Raw genomic sequence first — 24,739 nt, forward strand, 5'->3', positions numbered from 1 at the left:
GTGCGCCACCGGGCCGGCCCCACACAGTTTTTTTTTTTTGAGACTTATTGAGTAATTGGAATGGCTCTGGCTCATTTATCTATCTATTTTTAGTCATATTTATTGAGATTCAACTTACCCTTTTTATTTTTATGAATTTTGACAAACTCATACAGTTGTTTGTCAAATAATGAAGAAGACCTGTTTATTTATATCTTGTTTGGGGAGGAAGAAATGCAATAGTAGGTTGAAGACAATAAGATAGTGATTTTCGGGGAATTTTTTATGGGAATCAGGGTCATTATTTGCCCATAACAGGACCTGATTGTTTGTGCCCTCTCAAATTGAGCAAATGAACTCACTTTGTCCAGTTAGTATAGTTAATATTGATCTGACCTGGTCCTTTTAGGATTACATTTATTTGATTACTGATCTTCTGCAGCATTAGGAATGGAGAAAGAGAGGAGTCAATTATAAATGATTTGAAGATTAAGAAGTGAGATGTGCCTCTGTGTGGTCCATTTCATTTTTGCCCTACTAATAAAACATTCTGGGAATCCTAATTATATTCTAGTTATAGCAATAATAGATTCTAGATTTTTTTAGGACAGTTTCCTTTCAAAGTGTTTTTTTGTTTCCATAAGTAACATAGACTCAAACAACATGCTTTGATTTTTGTTTTGGAAAATATTACCACTGTAATTTATAGCAGCAGGGAGATTGGAAGGAAGCTCCATTTCAGCTTAGCCCATATTGGGTGTTGAATTGGGCATTTACAGAAATGGAGAATCATGGTTAGGCTGAGCCTAAATAATTCCAAGCCTGGGGTAGAGAGAGAAAACTGTCTCCTATTGAATATCTACTATGTATATGCTTGGCACTGTGCTAGGTACTTTCCCTACTGACAGCTGCTCTAGCTGGAATTCTATTCCACATCCAACTGCCGTTTAGACTAAAAAAACAAAAAATCAAATACATATGCCTCATGGGGCCTAGTTCATTAATACTTGTCACAGCTGCCACTCCCCTTATAAGGCCCTGGCACCATAATTAGGATAATAGAGTCTCAGGGCTTGAAGGGATCTTTGAGGTCATCTAGTTAAAAGGGGCGGCAGCTGTTCTCTTCACCACGGAGTTTGAGAATCATGGTGCTCAATTGTCTCAATGGGAGGTGCAAAACATGTCCGGGGCTGTAGTCTCCATAGGCTGCAATTCCATAAAAGATAGGACAATGATAAACAAATGTAAAGCTTGAAATACATTCCAGGCTGGAAAGGGCAATGGGAAGAAATATAACTTACTGGAGCCCTCAGACAATGTAAAACAAAACAACAACAAATAAAAACTGTCAGAGGTGTAACATGAGGCCCTTGAATTAAGGTAGAGGTCCGCAATAGGGATCCTGATTGACACAGTAAACCCCAAAGAGTCTTCTTTCCCACTTCCGTTTCACCAGCTCTGAAGTACTAGCCATCCTCAATCCTTTTCTTCTTTCCTCTTTTATTAGAAAGCCAGGAAACTCTCTTCTTTTCCATGGAAGAGAGGAAGGGAAGAGGCCTTACAGTTCATAAACTATAGAAAGCAGGTAGAGATTTTCAAATGTCTGAATAGTGGTAAATATAATCGTCCTGGAGGCAGGAGAATATATTTCACTCTCTCCCAAGGTCCCTTCGGTTCAAGGATACTGTCATTCTCTGGCTGTACTAGGAGGTGGGCCTGCAACGTCCATGCTGCCATGGAAACGCGCCGCCTTGTTCCTTTTTCTAAAGTGGGCGGGGCACTCCGCCTCAGCTACCTATCATCCACAGGATTTCTTGAGTGGCGGGCAGCAGAAACGAATGGGCGATCAGATACTGAGTGACGCGACGGAAAAAGGGGGAGTTCGCGGCCGGTGGCGGCGGTGGCGACAGCGGCGACCTGGGGATCGAGCTGGAGGGACCTGGGGAGCGTGCAGAGACCTCTAGCTTGGGCGCGAGGGACCTCCCGCCGGGATGCCTGGTACTGTTTGGAGCGAAATGGGGGCGCGGCCGGCTCCGAGGGCTTGAGTTTCGGCTCTGAGGGGATAGCTGACCGGAGGGGGCGGGGTGGCAAGCATGGCGGCGGTGACGGGGAATGGGTTGGAGGGCCCTGAGGAGGGGGTGGGGAAGCCGTAGCTAGGAAGGCTGAGTGGTCGTGGGGAAGCGTGAAGGGCTGTGGGATTCTGGCGAACAGAGATTACAAAGCAGCTTTTTGGGGGGCGGTGGACGCGCCAGAAGGACGTAGGGAGAATTGTGGGGGGATGGAAAAAGAGGCGGGGAGAAAAGAGGTTAGGAAGGAGGGGAAAGGCTGTCTACGGAAAGGTGATGAAAACGAAGAGGGAGGGAGGGATAGGTAGGCTTATTGCAAATGATGAGGAGACGGGGGCTTGTGAGGTAAAATAGGAAAGTGCTTGCAGCAATTATAAATATAATGTTCTAATTGAAGGAGCACTGAACTGGTCCTCTTTCCCAGCTTATGTACTTCCGCCCATTATTTAGGCTTAGACTGCGGTGAGGAAGGCTAGTAGGTTACACAGAACTGGTCTTTTGTTATTCCATTCCAGGGGAGCAGATGGACCCTACTGGAAGTCAGTTGGATTCAGATTTCTCTCAGCAAGATACTCCTTGCCTGATAATTGAAGATTCCCAGCCTGAAAGCCAGGTTCTAGAAGATGATTCTGGTTCTCACTTTGGTATACTATCTCGACACCTTCCTAATCTACAGACGCACAAAGAGAACCCTGTGTTGGTGAGTGATAACTTGTTTGAAAATGATTGAGCAGATTTTTTTGTTTTTCCTAACCTAGACCAACCAGCAAACATAAGTATTTAGGAGATCACTGTCTTTTGGATAAAGTTGTTTGGAAAAATAAAATTAACATATTCATAAAAAGTGTGTCTCATTTTGGACTATTTCATTTTTAGTGGGGATATTATGTATGTTTATTTTCTAGGATGTGGTGTCCAATCCTGAACAAACAGCTGGAGAAGAACAAGGAGACAGTAATAGTGGGATCAACGAACATTTGAAAGAAAACAAGGCTGCAGGTGAGGTGTTTAAAGCTATCAGTCCCGTTTGCATTTTTTGGATGTTCTTGTTGGAGCTGGATGGATTTAAATATTATGTGGTTGTGGTGAATGTCTGTAAGGAAGTCTAGTGCTGTATGTGGTGCATAACAGGCATCAAAAGTTGATGTTCTGATGTAGCTGATTAGATTGGCATTGTCTGTATTCCTGAATTTGTATTTAAGTTTGGTGGTAAGTGCCTTTTGTGCTAATATCCAGTAATTTTTTTCAGACCCCATGGATTCTTCTCATTCGGACACATATGATTCTATCAGTCAGGTCATTGAACAGTTACCTCAGCCAAACAGGACAAGCAGGTATATTAATGTTTGAAGACATTTATTTAAATGTATTCACAGATCAATTCTTTTATCTGTACCTGTTGCCTCATCCCCAGGATAAAAGGATTAATCTTTTTTGTGTGGATTAGGAAGTGGGATTTGAGGGTTGTCTTAGGTAGTATTGTATTAGTAATGATAGCTGGAATCTCTTTTGTGAAGGTAATAGTTTTTATACCTACGTCACTCAAATTGTGATCTCTCTTGTGCATGTGAAACAAAGTAAACATTTCTTATCCTTAGAGTAGATATGACTTCTTAGTAGAAGAAACTATCAAAAAATATGTAGGTATATTATCAAAACTGTTAGGCCTGCTTTCCACCTACCAACCAAAGCACCTCATCAGTTTTAGATACAGAATGCTTAATTCATACTGTAAGCGGTATTCGTCTTTTACCATATTTTATGTATATTTTTATAGTGTCCATTTTTTTAATTCATCCTCTGTGTTAGGCCCTTTATTGGATGTTTGACAAATAATCTCGTTTAATTCTATCCTTAAAGCAGCTGTACAATGTAGACATCATATTACTTCTGTTATATGGAGGGGGAAACTGATGAGCAAAGAAGTTAAATAACTTGCTGTGGAATACATTGCTAGGAAGTGACAGCTGGTCTTTGAGCCTGGCACTTCTGACTCAAGTGCCTCTGCTTTCTTTTTAACTATTCAATGCTTCTCAGTCTTCTGCCTCAATTGTCCTAAGGTCAGACGAGAATGTAGACAACTTAAGGAGTCTTGAGATGTCGGGGTAAAAAATGAGGATAGTCAGGAGAATGTTAATTTGAGATGGTTAAAGACTATTGTTTTGTCCTAAAAATAAATTCCGTTTTTGGGTACGTTTTATTTTATACAATGTTTGCACATAAATTTTTTCTCCTAAATTATCAAGTAAAATGAATGCTTTTAGAACAATCTGCAAATTGGTGGACTCATTTTGGCCTGTGGATGGGTTTTATTTGGCCCACACATGTGGTAAAATATATTCTAATTAATTGACAGAATTTAAAAATGGGGAAATTTTTCATAAAACCTGCATTTCTGGCTTTTGGTGTTGCTAGTCCTTATTGGCAACAGTTGGCTGGAGCCATGAGTAGCAGTCAGCCTCCGCTTAGAGTATGAGTGCTATGGTTTGCCATAGTCCCTACAACTCACTGTTGTGCTTGAACACTAAGGCCAGGTGCTCTTTTGTCATTTATTGTAGTGCTTGTGCTTTTGTTCTTATACCCAGATGCTTCCCTCACATATGTTGTCGTGCTTTGCTTTCTGTAGGCATTTAAGTTTATGGTACTTCTTTAGGAACATGTGCTAGGCTATCTATGTTTCTGTAGCTCAGCATCCTGGTTTGAACCAGTGGGGACAGGAAATATGCATGTCCCTGTGCTTTGCTTTCTGTAGGCATTTAAGTTTATGGTACTTCTTTAGGAACATGTGCTAGGCTATCTTATGTTTCTGTAGCTCAGCATCCTGGTTTGAACCAGTGGGGACAGGAAATATGCATGTCCCTCACTGTGAATGAAACAGTGCTGTTTGAGAAGTTTCATGCTACTACTTTTCCTTTTTTGCATCAATGTGTTGATCTTTCTGTACGAGAAAATTGAATGCCTATGTTCAAGAAACGTGCAGGTACTGTAGCATGTGCTTTAAAGAGGCTTTGCTATCATGGAGCTTATAATTTAATAGGGGAGACATGTTAAGTCATTACATCAGTAGCTATACAATTACAATTGTGATCATTGCAAAGAGGAAATATATACATAACGTAATCTGTGGGGGGGGGTAAGGGAATACCTCTGAGGAATGCAGTCTAAATAATAAATATGAATTTGCTAGGCATAGTTGAAAGGCTCACATGCAATGTGAGAGGAGGAGCTGTCCAGACAGAGTGTACTGCATGTACAAAAGCTATGAAGCTGGAAAGAATTTGAGGTTGATTCCAAAAGAATGAAAGCTCTTTAAAACACATTTATGGGCCGGCCTGTGGCCCACTTGGGAGAGTGTGGTGCTGATAACACCAAGACAGGGGTTAAGATCCCCTTACCGGTCATCTTTAAAAAATAAATAAATAAATAAATAAATTAAATAAAACACATTTATATTGATCTCTTATGTTGTCTATATTCATTAATGCAGATATTTTGAAAAAAACTATCTGCCTGTGAAACTTTTTCTATGTCATAAAATTCCAAAAAATCTTTCTGCCTTGTCTAGTTCCCTATTGAAGTAAGCTGATGGTCTTAAACATGGTATGTCCTAAAATATGATACTGAAGAAATATAGATATTTTAATTCACTATCAAATGTTCTTAAAATTGAGATAATTATAGATTTGCATGCTGTTGTAAGAAATAATACAGAGAGATCCTGTGTATACTTTGCCCTGTTTCTCCCTATCTAACACTTTGCAAAACTGTACTATAATATCACAGTCAGGATATCAACACTGATAAAATCCATCAAATATATTCAGATTTCCCATTTTACTTGTACTTGTGTGTTTGTGTATGTCTATTAAATTTTATACAGTTTTATGTATATGTAGGTTTGTGTATCCTACTACAGTCAAGATACTGAACAGTTCCAACACCACAAGGATGCCTAGTGTGGCCCTTTTATAGCCACACTCACATCCCTCTTCCATACCTGAACCCCTGGCAACCACTAATCCATTCTCCATTTGTAAAATTTTATTTTGAAATGTTATACAAATGGGATCATATGGTATGTAACCTTTTGGCTTTGGCTTTTTCTAATTAGGATAACTCCCAGGAGATCCATTCAAGTTTTTGCCTATATCAATAGTTTCTTTTTATTGCTGAGTATTCTTCCATGGTATGGATGTACCACAGTTTTTCTTACCATTCACCAGTTGAAGAATAGTTAAGTCGTTTTCAGTTCTTGACTACTATGAATAAAGCTGCTATAAACATTTGTGTAGACATTTTTGTATGAATTTGTCTCATTTCTTGGGGTTAAATGCCCAAGTGTTCAATTATTAGGTTGTATGGTAGTTTTATATTTAGTTTTTTAAGAAACTGCAGCTCTAGAATAGCTGTACTGTTTTATAATTTCACCAGCAATGTATGAGTCATCCAATTTTTCCCCATCCTCACCAGCATTTGGTGTTTTCACTATTTTTTATTTTAGCCATTCTGATAAGTGTGTTATGATATCTCATTGTGGTTTTAATTTGCTTTTCTCTAATGATGTTGAGCATCTTTTCAGGTGCTTATTTGCCATCTGTCATCTTCTTCAGGGAAATGTCTGTTCATGTCTTTTGCCTGTTTTCTAATTGGATTGTTTTTTTACTGTTGTGTTTTGAGAGTTCTTTATATATTTGATACTAGTTCTTTGTAGGAAATGTCGTTTGCAAAGATTTTCTCCCACTCTGTAGCTTGTCTTTTCATCCTCTTCACAGGGTTTTTCACAGGGCAACTTTTTAGTTTTGATGAGATCCGTTAAATATTTTAATAGAATAATATAAATACGTCATTTTATGTTAAAAATGGCTTATAATAAAAAACAAAGAGTCCTTCCCCACTCTTGGTCACCTTTCACAGAGGCAACCTTCTTTAGGTGTTTGTGTTTTTACTTCTTTGGGAGGTTATCTTCCTAGTTCTGATGCTATTGTAAAACTATAAAAGTGTTTTATATGTAAAGTAATACTATTGTACTGCCATTTTTTGTTTTATCCGATTAAGACAGTTGAGTTCTGATAATGAAAGATGGGGATTTAATTCACACTAACACCCTCCCAATTTTCTATGGTAATAATTTTAGTTCTGCTGACTATTTTTATACCTCTAAATAGTATATTTAAATCTTTTTCTTTTTACATCAGCTTTAGACAGTGGAGAAAAGTTTAACATCAATACTATTTTTTTTAAAAACTATAATCTGATTTATTTCAAGTCTCTTCTGATTCACTTAATCATTCTACAAATATTTTTTGAGTACTTCCTGAATGCTAACCAATCTTAGGTTTTGGGTATACAAAGTGATCAGAAGAAATAAAAATCCTAGTCCTTACTGTAGCTTACAGTCTTGTATGTTATTTAGCAATGCATGATAAATAAATAAAATGTATAGTATGTTAGATATTGATAAGGGTTGAACAGAAAAATAAAGGAGGGAAGGAGATAGGAAGCATCAGCGAAGTTGCAAGTTTATATAGGGTGGCTAGGGATTGCTTCAATGATGTGACATTTGATTAAAAATCTAATGTGAGGGCCGAGCCCCTGGCGCACTAGGGAGAGTGCGGCGTGGGAGCGCAGCGGTGTTCCCGCCGCGGGTTCGGATCCTATATAGGGATGACCGGTGCACTCACAGCGCTCACTGGCTGAGCGCGGTGCGGGCGGTCTCAAAAAAGGACAAAAAAAAAAATCTAATGTGAGTATCTGTGCTGTTATTTGGGATAAGCGCAATTCATTCATAGAGAATGGCAAGTGCGAAGGCCTTGAGGCATGAGTATGCCTAAAATATTTGAGAAATGACAAGGAGGTTAGTGTGGTGGAGTGGAGTGACTGAGGGAAGTGGGAGAAGGTTAGAGAAGTAAAGGAGGAACCAAATTATGTAAGGCCTTATGGGTCATTGTGAGGAATTTGGCTCTTAGTGAGATAGGAAGGCATTTAAGGGTTTTGAGCAGGGGAATGTCATGATCTGAGTTAGATTTTTAACAGGATCACTCTGGCTGCTAGATCAAGAATAGACTGAGCGGGGAACAAGGGCAGAGGCAAGAAGACCAACTAGGAGGCTGTTGAAATAATTTAGGCAAAATATGACAGTGGCTAGACCAGGGTAAAAATGGATGAGGAGTGGTGAGATTCTGAGTATTTCAAAATAGCATTCAAAGATAGGTCAGATGTGGAGTATGAGAGACAGGAAGGAGGTAACAGTGATTTCAAGTTTTTGGTTTGAGCAGCTAGAAGAATGGAGTGGCTGTTAATTAAGACAGAGAAGATTGTAGGAGGAAGTTCAGTTTTAGATATGTTAAAATTGAGATGCCTATTCAATAGCCAGTTGGAGATGTTGAGGAGGCAACTGGATGTGCAAGTCTAGAGCTCAGGGAAAAGGTCTAGGCTGGAGATTTAAAAATGCAGGTTGATAAGCATATGGATGGATAGTGTTCCAAACCATGAGTCTGGATAAGATCACTAAGGGAGTGAATGTTGCTGGAGAATAGAGGTCCAAGGACTCACTAAACCCACCAGAATTAGAGGTCAGGGATATGAGGAAGAGCCACCAAAAGAGACTAAGGAAGGATCCAAGGTGTGTGGTGTTTTGCTGTCCGTCATTGCTTCTCTTTTCTACCTTTTGTCATATTTGCTCTTAAACTTTCTTTTCCTGTATTTCCTAAGATCATGTATCTGGTCCTCCCAGTTATAGAGATAATGTTCTATTTTATTTTTGTGGAAATTTTTACTTAGTCCTTTTTCTCTTCCTTGGGTGACGGTCCCCAATTTTGCAAATTTATGTTTTCACCTGTTTTATGCTTATTAAAGTTACGCATAATACTCTTTGTATAAAATATTAAATTTGTACAAAGTTGCAAAGAGGCAAAAAATGTCATCTATAATCCTGCCATCCAGAGGCTAATTGCTGTAAACATTTTGCCGTGTTTCCCCCTTTTTTTTCTGTGCAGTTGATTTACATAATTGACATCATGTGGAAAGTAAAAGTTTGTAAGTTTGCTGACCTTCTTGTTGAACAGCATGAACATTTTTCTCATGACAATTGAAACTGTTAGTAACATTTTTTCTGAGTTTTTTATTTTAAAAGTTTAAACCCACAGAAGAGATGAGGAGTACACATTTGTTCTCTCTCTGTATGTACTTCCAACAAGTTCATGGAAACATAGAATTAAAAGATAATATGAATCTTTCCATGAACTTTGTGAAGACCCCTCATATGTATATTATATACCTTTTTGGGGGGTAAGAATCGTTTGAAACTAGGTTGCAAACATCATAATTCCCCTTAAATACTTGAGTATTCATCCCCTAAGGGTGAGTATGTTATCCTCTTTGATCATAGTATCATTATCACCCAATTCCATAATGTCTAATATTAACAGTTCATATTCAGATTTTCCTAATTGTATCAAAGATGTCTTTATATTGTTTTATTGATTGATTGACTGATTGATTGGATCCAAGATCCAATCCAGGTTCACACATAGTATTTGATTGTTTCAAACATTTTTAATATGTATTTCATAATATTTCATTTTCTAGATTATGAAATTATTTAATCATTTCCCTAATGCTGAACTTATAGATTGTTTCTTAATAACAATAAACTTTGAGAAATAAGTTTGAGTAAGGATCTTTCCACATTTGAAGTTATTTCTTAAAATAGCAATTATTGGAATTACTGTATGTGAACACTTCTTAAAGCTCTTGATGCTTATTTCTAAGTTGTTCTCCAGAAAGAATTTATTTATTTATACTCATAAACAGTGTATGATGATGTTTATCTCACCTTAGTTTGGGTAGCACTGAGTAGTAGTATAGTATTTAAAATTTTAAAAAAAAATTTGATTGGGGCCGGCCCGGTGGCGCACTGGATAGTGTGCCGCTTGGGAAGTGCGGTGGCGCTCCCGCCAAAAAAAAATTTGATTGGGGCCGGCCCGGTGGCGCACTGGATAGTGTGCCGCTTGGGAAGCGCGGTGGCGCTCCCGCCCGAGGGTTCGGATCCCACATACAGACCGGTTCCCGCTCACTGGCTGAGCGAGGCGCGGGAGCAACACCGAGGGTTGCGATCCCGTTGCCGGTCCTGGTCCGGTACGGGGGCGACACTGAGGGTTGCGATCCGTTGCCGGACACGGAAAAAGACAAAAAAAAAAAAAAAAAAATTTGATTGGCAATAAATAGTTTCTCTGATTTCCTTACATGTTTGAAGGTACTTGTATTTCTTTTTTTTATGAGTTGACTGTTCTGTCATTTGTCCATTTTATATGTTGGTGTTCTTTGTGTGAATTCTTTATATTTTATGGAGACTAATCTTTTGTTAATGTCTGTTGTAGATTTTTTTCCTAATTACTTGTCTTTTAATTATATTATGTTTTTTGACCTGTGGTGGTAATTTCTTTTAAATACATAGGCCTCTTACCTAAATTTTATTTGGAAACTCTGGTCTCTGGTTCTATGTATGTATTCTAAGATTTTTTTTTTTCCTTAGGATGAAATGTTTAAGATTTTTTTCTTAAATGTTTTTGTGCACTTTAATAAATGTGGTTTTTGAGCCCCTTGCTCATCCAGTGCACATCTTTTCTTGTCACTTGTCAATAATTCTCTTGACTGCAAGATTTATCTATCCCTATTCTTAAAAAGATAAAATTCAAGTATGTTTGTGCCTTCTGTTTAATTTCTGTGTTACTTAATTCTTTATAGTATGTTGAGTTGTTAACCTTTTAGGTGCTTTCCATAGAAAGATGCACTATAGAGGTTTTCATTTGCAAATTTGGCTGAGAGGTGGATGGTGTATGGGGGGAGTCACAATAAAATTCATAGTTTTTTGAGCAAAATGTCCCAACCTATCTGGGAACGCATGATTTTATCTTTCTGCTGTATAGTGTTCTGGGAATGTCAGTGGAATCTGCTCCTGCTGTGGGGGAAGAGAAGGAAGAAGAGCTGGAAGAGAAGGAGAAAGAGGAGAAGGAAGAAGAGCTGGAAGAGAAGAAGAAAGAGGAGAACGAAGAAGATACTTCAGATGATACCAAACATTCCCTTGGTGCTGAAGGTAGCCTTCTGCCTTTTTCAGGATAGTAGATTGTCCCAAGTTCCTTTAACATGAGCATGCAAATGTCTATATTTCTCCTCTTTATCAGGTTATAGATTTTCTCATCATTAAATTGGGATTCATTAAGAAATTTGCTAGTAATTTAAGATATTCCACCTAATTTGTATTCAGGAATTTGCAACTCATTGGATAGCCCCCTTTCTGCATATTGATTCTTCCTCTTTTGTATTCATTTGTTTTCCAAATATTTTGAAATAATATGAGCTTTGTAGGATAGAAGTACAATCTGAATTGCTGTAGATGTGGATGTGGTTTATGGTATACCTTCAGAAAGTAGACATGTTAGGTACTTGTAAGGTTTTATAGTATGCAGTTTTTTTCCTTCATTTCACATTTTTACCATTCAGTTTTAATGTATTTATTTATTTATTTGTTGAAATATTTTTAGGGGGCACAGCTTTGATGTGAAGGGATTAATGTGACCCTTTTTTGCTGAGGGACAGCAGCTTGCACATTGTATAATGTTGTGGGATAATACCTAATTTCTTGTAGTTTTGTTCCTAGATGCTGGCTCATCACAGTTGGGCTTTGGGGTTCTTGAACTTTCCCAGAGCCAGGATGATGAAGAACATACTGTGCCATATGGAGTGGACAAAGAGCATCTACAGTCAGTAACCATCAACTCTGGTTATACCAGGCCTTCTGATGTGGATGCTAATACTGGTATGAAACACGTGTTCTGGTATTTGAAGTTGTTTATAAGTATTTTCTTCCCATGCTAGAGGTAGTTATTTTTACCTTTTTTAAGTTTTATAGCTATCCAAGTTAATATAATCTAAGTTAATATAGTTAGGTTGCACAGTTGTCTTGTAAATACTTGTCAATTGATGGCTTGCAGATTGAGCTTTCCCATAAGTGGGTTATTGGTTACTTTCCTTTTTGGAATGCTGCCTGAATGTGTTTGAAAATGTACTTATTTCTTTAAAATTTTTTGCCTTTTAAAAAGCATTTGGTATATAAGCATATAACCTTCTGCTTATACTTTGAAAAATTAAATATCTCCTTCCTGTCTTCTTCTAAAACTCCAAGTAATCAAGCAGGAAGGACAGTCCACTGAAGATATCCCCATGGCAGAACAGCCCAGCAAGGACGTCCCTGTGATAGCACAGCCCAGTAAGGATGTACGTGTGGTAGAAGAGCAAAATCCATCACCTTCAAGGTAATCCATGTTCCTTTCTAAAAGATACATATGGGTTTTTGCTATAGGGTTATACTAATTTCATTTTGCTAGGTGGAAACATTTTTAGAAATTGTTAGTTTTTCTCCCTTGTACTGGACATTTTTGTGTCCATTGGTTGTTTATGAAGTCTCATTGTGTCCTCATCTTATCTTTAGGCGTATTACAAAGCTTTTTTATTTTTGCTGTAACTATGACCATGACTCCTTAATCTTTGGTTGCTTCTCTGTGAACTTTGTCTACAGAGCCACTGTCTCTATGTGGGAAGTCTTCCTAGTCTCTTTGGTGTTAGGAAGAGTCACATAAATATTATGTTTGAAAACCCACTGTTTCTGTACTTGAAGAGCACCCAGATTGCTTTGGGTCCTCAGGTGTTCTACATCTGGCAGTTTATGGTATAGATAGATGTAGGGATTTTCCCAAGTCCTTTAGACTTTTAACTTGGTAGGAATTGGGAAATGTACCTCTGCTCTGTGGTGATTACTGTGTTGCCTCTGGCCAACAGCTGAAGTTTGGATATGGCAGAGGAAAACTCTGGTCCTTCCAGTTTGGAGGAGGAGATGAATAAACATTCCATATTGTTTTGTTATTTTCTTCAATACATCAGGGATGGGGTTCTGAACAAAGTTGAATATCAAAAGAAGTTGTGTTTCAACTTAACATTGGCTAACTTTTCAGGCTTTTCTTCAGGATGTTGATTTCCAGCTAGTTTTGCTCTCCTATGTAGTTTATCCTGGGGAGTAGGAGTGATAGAATAGGTGAACCTTATAAGTCTCTGGAAAGGGGCCAACAATGAGTGTCTTATCTTATATGTGTGAGTAATATTGGTGTGAAGGAATCTTGGTTCAGGGCTCCTCGGGTTGGGTAGATAGTGTGGAAAAAGTCAGAAGATAATGTATGTGGCACTAGTGCAGAGGATAATTCACATCTAAGCACTTTCCATGGAATGTCATCATTTGGATTACTCTCCTTACTGACATTTTTGTGGGCTGGGTCAGAATCCTTCATACAGTTCTATCTGTAGTTGTTTGTGATCCAGCATCTCACTGATGGGTATATATCCAAAGGAATGGAAATCATCATGTCAAGGGGACTCGCTGCACTCCCCTGTTTATCACAGCTGAATTTACAGTAGCGAAGAGTTGGAACCAACCTAAACATCCATCATTGGACAACTGGATAAGGACAATGTGGTATATAAACACAATGGAATACTACTCTGCCATTAAAAAGAATGAAATTCTGCCATTTGCAGCAACATGGGTGAACTTAGAGAAAATTATGTTAAGTGAAATAAGCCAGGCACAGAAAGAGAAATACTGCCTGTCCTCACTCATAAGTGGGAGCTAAAAAATATATAAACAAATGAAAAAAGAAAGAAAGATGCAACAACAACAGAAAAGAATCCTTCATACAGGTCTAGATAACAGCCCCAAATCCCCAAATCCTTTATCAGAAATCTTGGAAAGTGTGCAGCATAGCAGTGAGCAGAGTTGAACAGAGGTTTTGCTGTGTGAGAGAAAGCCATTGAAATGGGCGGAGGGCTTTGTATCATCATAAAGAGTAGCTAATTATGTGGGTTAGAGCTATGGGAATTTTTGAAATTATTAAAGAAAAACACACAAAACATGAAAAGGTTTTTAGTTAAAAGATGAAAGTATTTGAACTTAGCAACTTTTTGTCCTGGTGATTTGAATTTCCTAGGTCAGAGGACATGTCTTCTAGTCCCAAAGTGTCTCTTGCTGCTATGGAAACAAAAGAACAAATGTCTCCTCAAGAACTTGTGGAAGGTGGACTGCAGATTCGGAAGTCACCAGAATCTGAGGTCTTGTCAACTCAGGAAGACTTGTTTGACCAGAGCAGTAAAACAGGTACAAAGAGTGATTAATTGTTACAGCTCCTTTTCTCTGAAGATTTAAGCTTTTATTTTAGTTCTGAGGCTTCTGTTTAAGTTAGAAAGCATTTTATAGGTATGCAGATTTATTTGTGATATGGAAAGAAAATATATTTCTAGGTAATTAGTGAAAAGGGCTTTTTGGAAGTGATTGCTGTTTAACATTTTAACATAATTTTTGTTTCTTTTGGAAATGGAGTTTTTGAAGAATGATAGCTGATACAGTAAATTTAATATTATGGATAGGGTAGCCATTTTTCTTCTGTTATATGTTTACTAAGTCTTCAAATCTTAAATATAACAATTAAGTTTAAGTTTTTCATATTCACCTGAGTAATAGTCTACTCTCTCATCTGTTTATTAGTTCATCTATCACAAATAGGAAGTTAAGCTCTCATAGAAAGGACATAAAATGTAGAAGACTACAATGGTATTTGTTTCACACTTTTTTAAACCTCCACCAGCCCCCTGTTCCACATCCTGAGGGAGCCAGAAAGCTTCAGTAGTAACCAGCAAAATATAGTGTGTTATAAGGAGGGAAGGGAAGACGTCTATATTCCTGTATTATGCTATGATGTAGGTTACTGTTCAAGACATTGAGAAGGTCACCAAGAAACCTTTTTGGTCTTTCACTAAAGCAATAAGGTTATGTTTAACAATTTTATTTATTTATTTATTTTGTTTGTTTTGTTTTGTTTTTTTAGTGACCGGTAAGGGGATCGTAACCCTTGGCATGGTGTCGCCTGCACTGTGCTCAGCCAGTGAGCGCACCGGCCACCCCTATATAGGATCCGAACCCGTGGCCTCGGCGCTCCCAGTGCCGCACTCTCCTGAGTGAGCCACGGGGTCGGCCCTAACAAATTTTTTTATACTTGAGATTGGTATAGTTGATATCCCATCTGTTGCTAAGGAAAAGGGACCAACAGGAGGCTCTTCATAATATAAGTCAATAATGGTTGGTCCTTTATATTTTTTTACTAATACATTAGTATTTTCTGTCTGCTGTGAAGAGGCCCAAATTCTAATCAGGAAAATTGCTGCATTCGTATCCTCAGGTGTCATGCGCATTGTTTTGACTTCCATCTGCGTCATGGCATGAGCTTTACTTCACCTTAGCTAGACCTTGGAATAAAAGGCTTGCTTGCTTTTTTATAATAGAAGCATCACAAAAACAAGAGCAGTCAAGCAGAGATATAAGGATTCTGGCTTTTCTTCAAGCTTAGATCATGACAGAAAGGACTAAGGGAACTGATAGTTTAGTAGGGAAGTGGGGTTTAATGTTCATCCAAGATTTATGTTATCATGGCATTCCATTAGTTGTGCAATGATTAGAAAATGATTTCTGCCATTTTGGAACTTTGTTGGTAATATAGATATTACTCCTTTTGCAGTACTGGTGATTTTTTGACAACTCAGTAATGTCAATCTGAGAAGTAAATGCAACTGGAATTTCTTTTTTATCAGTAGCTTCTGATGGTTGCTCTACTCCTTCAAGGGAAGAAGGTGGGTGTTCTCTGGCTTCCACACCTGCCACCACTCTGCACCTCCTGCAGCTCTCTGGTCAGAGGTCCCTTGTTCAGGAGAGTCTTTCTACGTAAGTAAGCCTAAAGTAACTTGAATCAAGGCAACATGTGCCTGAGGGTCTTAGGTTAAGATTGAAAGAGGTAAAATTACTGCTAGTCCAGAATTCTTTTTGAAACCATAAGGTAGAATCTAGACTATAGAATGTGAACTGGGTGAGAACTTAGTGGACCTATTGAAGGCAGGTAAATCTGTTTTCCCATCTGGAAAGTTTATAATAGTCGCCCAAAAGCGTGACTAGGAAAGAAAATGCCCAGTTATTTAGAAAATGTTATACTGTGCATCCAAAACAAACATTCGGTTCCTCCATTTTACTAGCAGTTCTTCCTTCCCATTAACAACATAGGGTAGAGAATAGGTTGTTATAGTTGACAGTAGTTGGATTTCTTTATGTCTGTGTTAGGGCAAAGAAGTTTGCCTTTTGTTTTGTTTTTGTTTTTGTTTTGTTTTTTAATAAAACAAAAAATTGAGTAAATTTTTTTATGTCTCTGCAAATGAATTTACTTGTTAGCACTTGCTCATCCTGCTTTTTAATCATGATGTCCTGTGTGTGGTCATTCACTTTGCCCTTACTTTCTTTTTTTTAAATTCTTATTTTAGAAATGTCTGATGTGAGAAATAGTTATTGAAGTGTTCATGATTCTTCCGTTAGCCTCAGGTTGCTGTTCGGGAGAAATGCTAATAAGTATTTATCTGAATGACTTAGATATTTTTGCTATTAAAAAAAAATACAGAAATGGAAAACTGTGGCTGTAGTAAAATAACCTGTGATTCTCTCTTTATATAAAGGAATTCCTCAGATCTTGTTGCTCCTTCCCCTGATGTTTTCCGATCTACCCCTTTTATCGTTCCTAGCAGTCCCACAGAGCAAGAAGGGAGAAAAGGTGAGCTCTCTTGATCTGTCTGTTCATCTCAGATTAGAAGAGGAGCAGCATTTCTTCTGCCTTGCAAAATGTACTGTTTGTAATTTAGAACACTGTGACTTACACTATTTAGGAGGACTCATGTCTGTCTAACTGCAGGGATATGGTCCAGTAGAATGTGCTCTCCTCAGTTCTTTGCTTTTCTAGCACAGATTCTTCTGAGATTTTTCTGTATTGTTAACTCAGTTTTTAAAAAGACCCTTAAGGGAACATTTTTATGTTTTTAAAGTTAAATAAATTAGTATGGTGAAGCACTGGGTTTATTAGTAATGGCATAGTAGTTTCCAGCAACATGTTAGCTTGTTTCTGGTGAGAGGGAACCAACAATTGTTTCTTGTTCTCTTTGTAGGTTATTTTTGCTATCATTAAAATAGTTTTAGCCAGAGCATGTAGGAGCTGGTGGTAAAAATTTTAATCTTCATTTACTTCCTTCTTTGAGGACTTGGTGATTTTATATTACTTTATTCACAAGAAAGTGTTCCTTTTTACTTACCTAATTTATCTCATTATCTAAATCTCTTTTGCTCTGCCCTAGTCTCCTGTCCAGTCATTCAAGATATTTCTAAATTTGTACTATTTGTATAAAGCCTTTTCCAATAATTCCATGATTTTCTCCTTTTCATTCTTTCACATACAAATAATGGTATAATAAATTATATTTATTAAGCGCTTAGTATATGCCCGACACTGTAACAGGTGCTTCTCTTTGGTTTTTCTCACTGAATCCTCACAACTCTACAAAGTAGGTGTTACTTTTATCCCCATCTTACAGATGAGGAAACAGAGACACAGAGAGATTTCACAACTGATAAGGTTGTGGAGGCAGGATTTGAACTCCAGCAACTGTCTCCAGAGCCTATGCTCTTATCTCTATGTGCCTTCTATGATATACTGCTGTCTCTGCTCTTGAGTAATGTAAATATAGAAATATATTTAACTAATTTTCAAGTGTAATTTATCCATGACAAAATTTAATCTTAGACTTTCTTCTGCTACAAAGTTTGTCTCTGGCTATTTTCTCTCTCTCTCTTTTTTTTTCTTTTTTTTTGTGGCTAGCCGATATGGGGATCTGAACCCTTGACCTGGCTGTTTTCTCTTGAAATCAGTTGTATGTATCCAAATGGACTAATATTCTAAGCATAACATGATTAGTGACATTTTCAGTGAAAAAAAAAAGGTGAATCTATTCTACAAAAAACCTGTTTCTGCAAATTAAATTTGGTTAATTCTTAGAACAGTTTCTTCTTTGTGTAGTGTGAACATTGAAAATATATAAAAATAATTGTATTAAAAATGCTTTCTCCCTGATTCTAAACATAATCAATACTCATTGTAGAAAATTTGGAAACTAGAAGTATATAGAAAAGTAATGAGAAGAAGACAAAAATCACCTGTGATACCACAATCCAGATATAATTACAATTAGTATTCAGATATATTTCCTTTCAGAGTGTTTTCTTTCTTTCTTTTTTTTTTAAAAAAAGATGACCGGTAAGGGGATCTTAACCCTTGGCTTGGTGTTGTCAGTACCACGCACAACCAGTGAGCTAACTGGCCATCCCTATATAGGATCCGAACCTGTGGCCTTGGTGTTATCAGCACCACACTCTCCCGAGTGAGCCACGGGCCGGCCTTTCAGAGTGTTTTCAATGCATAAATATAGAAAAGTATTTTTACACAATTGGCATCATGTTATGTATATGATTCAGTTTGTTTTTCATGTAACGTATTTTCTTTTGTCAATTGTATTTTAAATTTAATGCATTCGCTTAATATGTGCATCAGTGTTTGTGACACTATATATGCTTTTTGTATGGTTTTTTTTTGGTATCTACCTTAGATTATTAATATAAAGCCTTTTTATATGTAGTACCTAAAATAGCAGGTCCTTAATGTGCTTTGTTGTGGCAAGAAATTTTAAAATGTGCAATAAAAATACTCAGCACAGTGTATTAAAGGCCTATAGCACTATATACCAAACTAGTGTTAGACTGGTATGTGAGACTGAGGCCAAGCAAGGGTAGATATTGAGGTTGAGGATGTGGGTAGCCAATAGCATGAATGTGGATTATGGGGAAAAACTAAATGTAATAAGTAGTTTATGAGTGCTGTAAGAAGCTTGGTTGGGGTCAGGTTGTAAAATAAGGGAAAAAGGATGATGAATCAAATAGCTAGCTAGCTAGGCTGGCTGTGAGGAAGGTCCTATTGGCCTACAGGTGGGTCATATACTATGGGAAAGTAGTGTTTTGTGTGTGTGTTCCCTCCTGAACAACTTGTGTCAGGATTAGTGTCTTCTATGTCTTAGTTCTTTGATAAATCAGTGCTGATTGGCATTCACAGATTTTTTTCTTTCTCTGTATTTGTGGCATCCATCTCTCTGCACTTAGTAGTTGTTAACGCAAATATAAAGAGTTTGTAAAAATGTAGATATTAGAGTGGCAACAATTTCACCTTTCAAGGCCTGTGGCAGCATGTACTATGGTTAAATTAGGTGCCATTAATATGGGCGTTTCTACACGAAATGTAATCAAGCAAGTGGCTCAGAGGAGCCAAGTTATTTAACATTTTTATGGATGCATGGGTATCTCTTGATGAACCCCATTTTGATCTATACCTAAGAATAGGAGTGGGGGTAGGGTTGGGTGAGGGGTAGTGAAAGAAGTATTGCTAGATTTCTAGGACCCGTTCTATTGTTGTTCTGTCAGCTTTTCAAAAAATAAAGTCACTTTTTTAAGGAGCAGAAATTTCTGTAACGTAATTATTGTTAGTGGTATTGGAACATGTGTAATATTGACGGGTGATTATTTCTCAATTTGTTTTTCCTGTTTTAAACTAGATGAGCCAATGGACATGTCACTGTTACCTGAAGGAGGAGGAGATACTTTTCAGAAGAAACTCCAAGATGATGAACCAGTGGAGATAGAAAACCCCCCTCTCCCACCTGAACCCACTATATCACCACAAGCTTCAACACCAGTATCTCAGAGCACACCAGTCTTCATTCCTGGGTCACTTCCTATCCCATCCCAGCCTGAGTTTTCTCATGTGAGTATTGTAGAGTTTTTTCTTCCTAACATCTTTTTTTAAAAAAAACAGCTTTATCGAGGTATCGTTTACAAACATAAAATTCACCTATTTTAGGTGTACAGTTTAGTAATATTTTAGTAAATATTCAGAGTTGTGCAACTGTCATCACAATCCAGTTCTAGAACATTTCCAAAGTCACCTAATACCTTGACATACTTTTTATGTTGAAATTTTGTACTGTGCCTTTTTGAAAATGTTACTGCAAAATTGAAGGAGGGCATTAATCATTATTATACGTTAACATGGCTACTATCATTTTGTCTTTCCACATGCCTACTTTTTTAAAAAATGAAGTTGTTTATAGTAAACATATAACTTTAATCTTTTTTTCCCTGTTAACATGGTGTCATAATAATTTTCAGTGTTATATTGTCTTCATATTATCCTTTCAAAAGTTGTGTATTACTTGTATTTCTTTCAGTGGATGTACCATAATTTAATTAATCATTCCTGTACTTAGGGCATCAAGATGGTTTTTAGTTTTCTGATGTGCGTTTTCTCTAAAAGCAAGGGAAAACTAACATTAAATTTGTATAATTTTAAATTTAAATGTTTAAAGAAATGAAATGCAAGTATTATAGTAAATTAGAAGGTCTTTAGTTAAATCTAAATAACTATATTAAATGTTTAATCAAAGTGGCTTTTCTGGGCCGGCCCGGTCCACGGCGGCGCTCCCGCCGAGGGTTCGGATCCCATGTGGAGACCGGTTCCTGCTCACTGGCTGAGCGCGGTGCAGGCACAACACCGAGGGTTGCGATCCCGTTGCCGGTCCCCGGTACGGGCGCGACACCGAGGGTTGCGATCCCGTTACCGGTCAGTAAAAAAGACAAAAAGGAAAAAAAAATGGCTTTTCTTGTAAGACCTTAATGGGAGGAATTATTGTAGTGTTATTGGGCGAGCTTTTTTTCACACCTTTCAGTGTGCAAGTGTTATAACAAGAGTTTGTATTTAAAAGTAAAATTTGAAAACGAATAATAATGAAATATGCCACAAATTTAGTGAGAAGGGGACAGTAGGAAGGAAAAAATTTAATTGTTTTCTGGAGTTTTAAAACTTGCTTGTTGGGCCGAGCCCATGGCGCACTCGGGAGAATGCAGCGCTGGGAGCGTAGTGATGCTCCCGCCGTGGGTTCGGATCCTATATAGGAGTGGCTGGTGCGCTCACTGGCTGAGCGTGGTTACCGGTCACGAAAAAGACAAAAAAAAAACTTGCTTGTTTTGTTGAAGAATTGCATTTTATGCAAATCGTTAGAAGCATATTTGTGGAATAGTTAAGAACAAGGACTCTAGAGTCAGAACTTCCTGGACTCACTCCTGGCTCTGTCATTACTACTATTCAATTTGTGACCAGTTGAAACTGCCTCAGTTTCCTGTCAGTCAAATGCTGATATTGATAATAACCTACCTCATAGGGTGGTTGTGAATGTTAAATGACTTAGTATATGTAAAATACCTAGAATAGTGCTTTGCACTTGGTAAACACTGCATAAGGGTAGCTATTGCTGAGAGTGACAGAGTTGAAGACAAGATTACCTAGAGGTGAAATGGATGTTCAACCACCATATGTCTTTTTCTTTAGCTTTTACTTTTCTGTCAAAGTTACACATGAACATACATAGTTGAAGAGTCACCAGAATTTAAGGATGAACTATAAGAACTGACACAAAGCACTGAAAAGAATTTTCCAGAAAATTCAGAAAAGGTGGCTGATATTAAAGAGAATGGTTACATGTTGTTTTTCAGTGACCAAACAGGACTTTTATGGGAATGAATGTCTTTGCAGAGGTATTCCTAACAGTTGGGGAAAATGATGCCTGACCACAAAGGGAGAGCTGACTTTTTGAAGAACAGGGCACTGTTGAAGAAATTGCTCTACCTACAACATTTGCTAAAGACCTTCAAAGGCCGCTGTAAAAGTAGCAATAAAAATTTGAGACAGGGCCGGCCCGGTGGCGCACTGCTATAATGCGCCGCTTGGGAAGCACAGCGGCGCTCCCGCCGAGGGTGTTGTTGACCTTGTGTGTACTTCTGGGTCTTGTGAGTTCCGGTACACCTGGGTTGTGTGGAAAGTCTGGTCTGGGCCTGAGTCTTTTCATCAAACTGCACCCCTTGCAGTTCTATATTCCTGACCAGTCCCCACTGAGTGGTTCTATGCTGATTGAGGGGCAGATCAGCTGTCCATGCTGTGCCCCAGTGTTCCCCCCTGTGAGCCTGTCTCCCCCACCGCCCATACTCCAAACACTTCCTATGCGATGGCCGTGCGCTGGTCCCTTGGGATGACTCACTGGCCTCTGAGTGGCTCTTTCTTTTCAGTTGTTGTGGCTTCTCACTCCTATGTGGGTCCGTGGGAACCCTACTAGTAGTCTTGCTGGCCTGAGGGCCACCAAGGCCCTCTTCTCCCCTGCCGCCTCCAGGCAACTTCATCTGATGGGCACAGCTGCAGCTTTTGCCAGCTCCTGCTCCATGTGCTCAGCAGCTCTAGCTTGGAAAGAGGCAGGATTCAAAACGGTCAGATTGGTTTTTTCTTTCTCTCTTTCTCTCATCGTGGTTTCTCCCGCCTTCATGCATTCTGTAGGTGTTTCCTTCTCGTCCCCTGAGCTCTAAGTGGCCCCAGCTTGGCTGTAGTTGCTTTTTTATAGTTCTAAGTTGGTTGATTTGTGGGAGAGGGTGACGCTGGGGACTGTCTGTTCTGCCATCTTGATTGTAAGTCCCTATTTGCTGATATTTAAGGATGAAATAACAGAAAGATGATTAGTAGTTCTGAGCTGGTAGGTGGGGCTTGTTGTTTCTGGGATTCGCTATAGTGTGATCTGCTGGAGTATTTTGTAGGGAGTCTCCTAATGTCAGTATCTTGATTTGTCTTGTCCTGGTCAGATTCTCCAGGAAAATGTCTAATCTCATGTCTGCTGGGGATAGCCTGGCTGCCATGTACTAGAAGTCTGTTAATGGAAGAGGGTTTGGTGGTAGGGTTGGGGGGCAGGTGCAGGTTCTATTCAATATGTAGATTTTCATTTAATCTCTCTGTTTTCAGTATGGTACTTGTGATAACTGTGCATCTTGGCCTCCAGATCAGGGACGCTCTATTTTACTATCTTCAGGGCAGAGGAGGAGCAGGAAGAGAGGATATAGGTGTTGAACTATGGAACTGTGGGTGCTTCTTGGCTTTCTCCACTGCTGGCTTAGGAATTTAGTTTTCACTAGACTCCCAAGTAGATTACCACTCCTCCGGAATTTTTTCGCAATTATCTTTTCTTCTGTTCTCTTTTTCTTAAAAATTTGTGCTTTAAAAAAATTCCTTTAGGGCCGGCCCAGTGGCGCACTGGAGAGTGCGGCGCTCCTGCCGAGGGTTCGGATCCTATGTGGAGACTGGTTCCCGCTCACTGGCTGAGCGCGGTGCAGGCGCAACACCGAGGGTTGCGATCCCGTTGCCGGTCCCCGGTACGGGCGCGACACTGAGGGTTGCGATCCCGTTATCAGTCAGTAAAAAAAGACAAAAAGGAATAAAAAAAAAAAAAAAAATTCCTTTACCATTACTTAATGGGGTTTCAGAAAAGAGTTAAAATAGATGTGTATATTAAATCCACCCTTTTAATTCGAAAGTTCTCTATTTTTAAAAATTATATACCAGATATTCTTAATGTCTGTATTTCTTCTGTGTCTTGTTTACTGGGGTTTAAATCAATCTAATTTTGATGTTGTGTGATTTAAGTATTAATAAATAGATAATTACTAATCAAGAGAAAATTGGGATAAAGGATAGAGGTAATTTTGTGAATTTTTTCTTTTTTCCTAATATATTTAATTGCATAGCCTCTTTGACCCTTCACAAGGATGAGATGGGTAAGGAGAGGATTAGTAGAACATAGTTTGATATTTAACACTTTTTGTTCTTGACATATGTGTTAATTTTGGAGATGACAAATTAGATTATAGATGATTAAATGAATGCCTCTTAAACTCTGTATGTATGAGGCCAGTTTTTAACTAGTTGGATACTATGGATTTAGATCTGTACTGAATCTAGGCTTAGAAGTTGACTCATACTGAGTGTAGTACTGACAGTTCTCCATCAGTCTTCATCCAGAGCCTTGGGAGGTTTTGTTCACTTAGTTCAGTTATTCTGCCTAGGCCTCCAGGGCGCTTTGGCACTGTGGATTATTAGGGGCCAGAAACCCAGATGATGGCTAGATCTAGGCAGTCTTTAGAAATGTAGCTTGTTAATAGGCTGGTTAACTCCTTAAATTCTACTCTGACTGCCTGAAAGTCTACTTATATTGTAAGAATTTTGTTAAAGAAATCACATTTGTATTTACTTTGTTAATCCTTAAGTGATATTTACTCTGGGGAACAACTATTTAATGAGTATAGGGCTTTTGAGGCGATAAAAATGTTTCAAACTATAGGTAGACATGGGTTAATTTTAGGGCTGGCCCGTGGCTCACTTGTGAGAGTACGGTGCTGATAACACCAAGGCCGTGGGTTCGGATCCTATATACGGATGGCCAGTTAGCTCACTGGGTAAGCATGGTGCTGACAGCACCAAGCCAGGGATTAAGGTACCCTTACCGGTTATCTTTAAAAAAAATGGGTTAATTTTATGTTATGTAAATTTCATTTTAAAAAGGTATTTATAGTTTTATTAGTGATGTCTTTCTTATCTATGAGCCTTTATAAAATGACCTATTTTTTGCAAGAAGAGAAAAAATACATATTTCTTGCAGAAGATGTATAATACACAAGTAAAAGAAAATAAGGTCATCAGTTATCCTATTTTAAAAATAACAATCTTTTGGGCCGGCCCGGTGGCACACTGGAGAAGTGCGCCGCTTGGGAGTGTGGCGGCGCTCCCGCCGAGGGTTCGGATCCCATGTGGAGACCG

At 38.4% G+C, this 24,739-nt stretch overlaps 1 protein-coding gene across 6 annotated transcripts in view; it reads left to right on the forward strand.

Annotated features, from left to right (window-relative positions):
• TP53BP1 (tumor protein p53 binding protein 1) overlaps nucleotides 1-24,739 on the forward strand; it is an 86,602-nt gene that overhangs the window by 18,253 nt on the left and 43,610 nt on the right. For 5 of the 6 annotated variants that reach the window (XM_008582552.1, XM_008582556.1, XM_008582554.1 and 2 more), the window contains exons 2-12: nucleotides 1,788-1,977; nucleotides 2,561-2,745; nucleotides 2,951-3,044; nucleotides 3,295-3,379; nucleotides 10,973-11,139; nucleotides 11,704-11,862; nucleotides 12,229-12,358; nucleotides 14,081-14,247; nucleotides 15,735-15,864; nucleotides 16,641-16,735; nucleotides 19,611-19,819. In XM_008582552.1, coding sequence (XP_008580774.1) covers nucleotides 1,971-1,977; nucleotides 2,561-2,745; nucleotides 2,951-3,044; nucleotides 3,295-3,379; nucleotides 10,973-11,139; nucleotides 11,704-11,862; nucleotides 12,229-12,358; nucleotides 14,081-14,247; nucleotides 15,735-15,864; nucleotides 16,641-16,735; nucleotides 19,611-19,819 — 1,428 coding nt within the window. In that variant the 5' untranslated portion in view covers nucleotides 1,788-1,970. The remainder of the gene's footprint in view (nucleotides 1-1,787; nucleotides 1,978-2,560; nucleotides 2,746-2,950; nucleotides 3,045-3,294; nucleotides 3,380-10,972; nucleotides 11,140-11,703; nucleotides 11,863-12,228; nucleotides 12,359-14,080; nucleotides 14,248-15,734; nucleotides 15,865-16,640; nucleotides 16,736-19,610; nucleotides 19,820-24,739) is intronic. The other variant, XM_008582553.1, reaches the window with a different exon arrangement.

Source organism: Galeopterus variegatus, unplaced genomic scaffold (genome assembly GCF_000696425.1).
Source record: "Galeopterus variegatus unplaced genomic scaffold, G_variegatus-3.0.2 Scaffold2665, whole genome shotgun sequence".
NCBI classification, from domain to species: domain Eukaryota; kingdom Metazoa; phylum Chordata; class Mammalia; order Dermoptera; family Cynocephalidae; genus Galeopterus; species Galeopterus variegatus.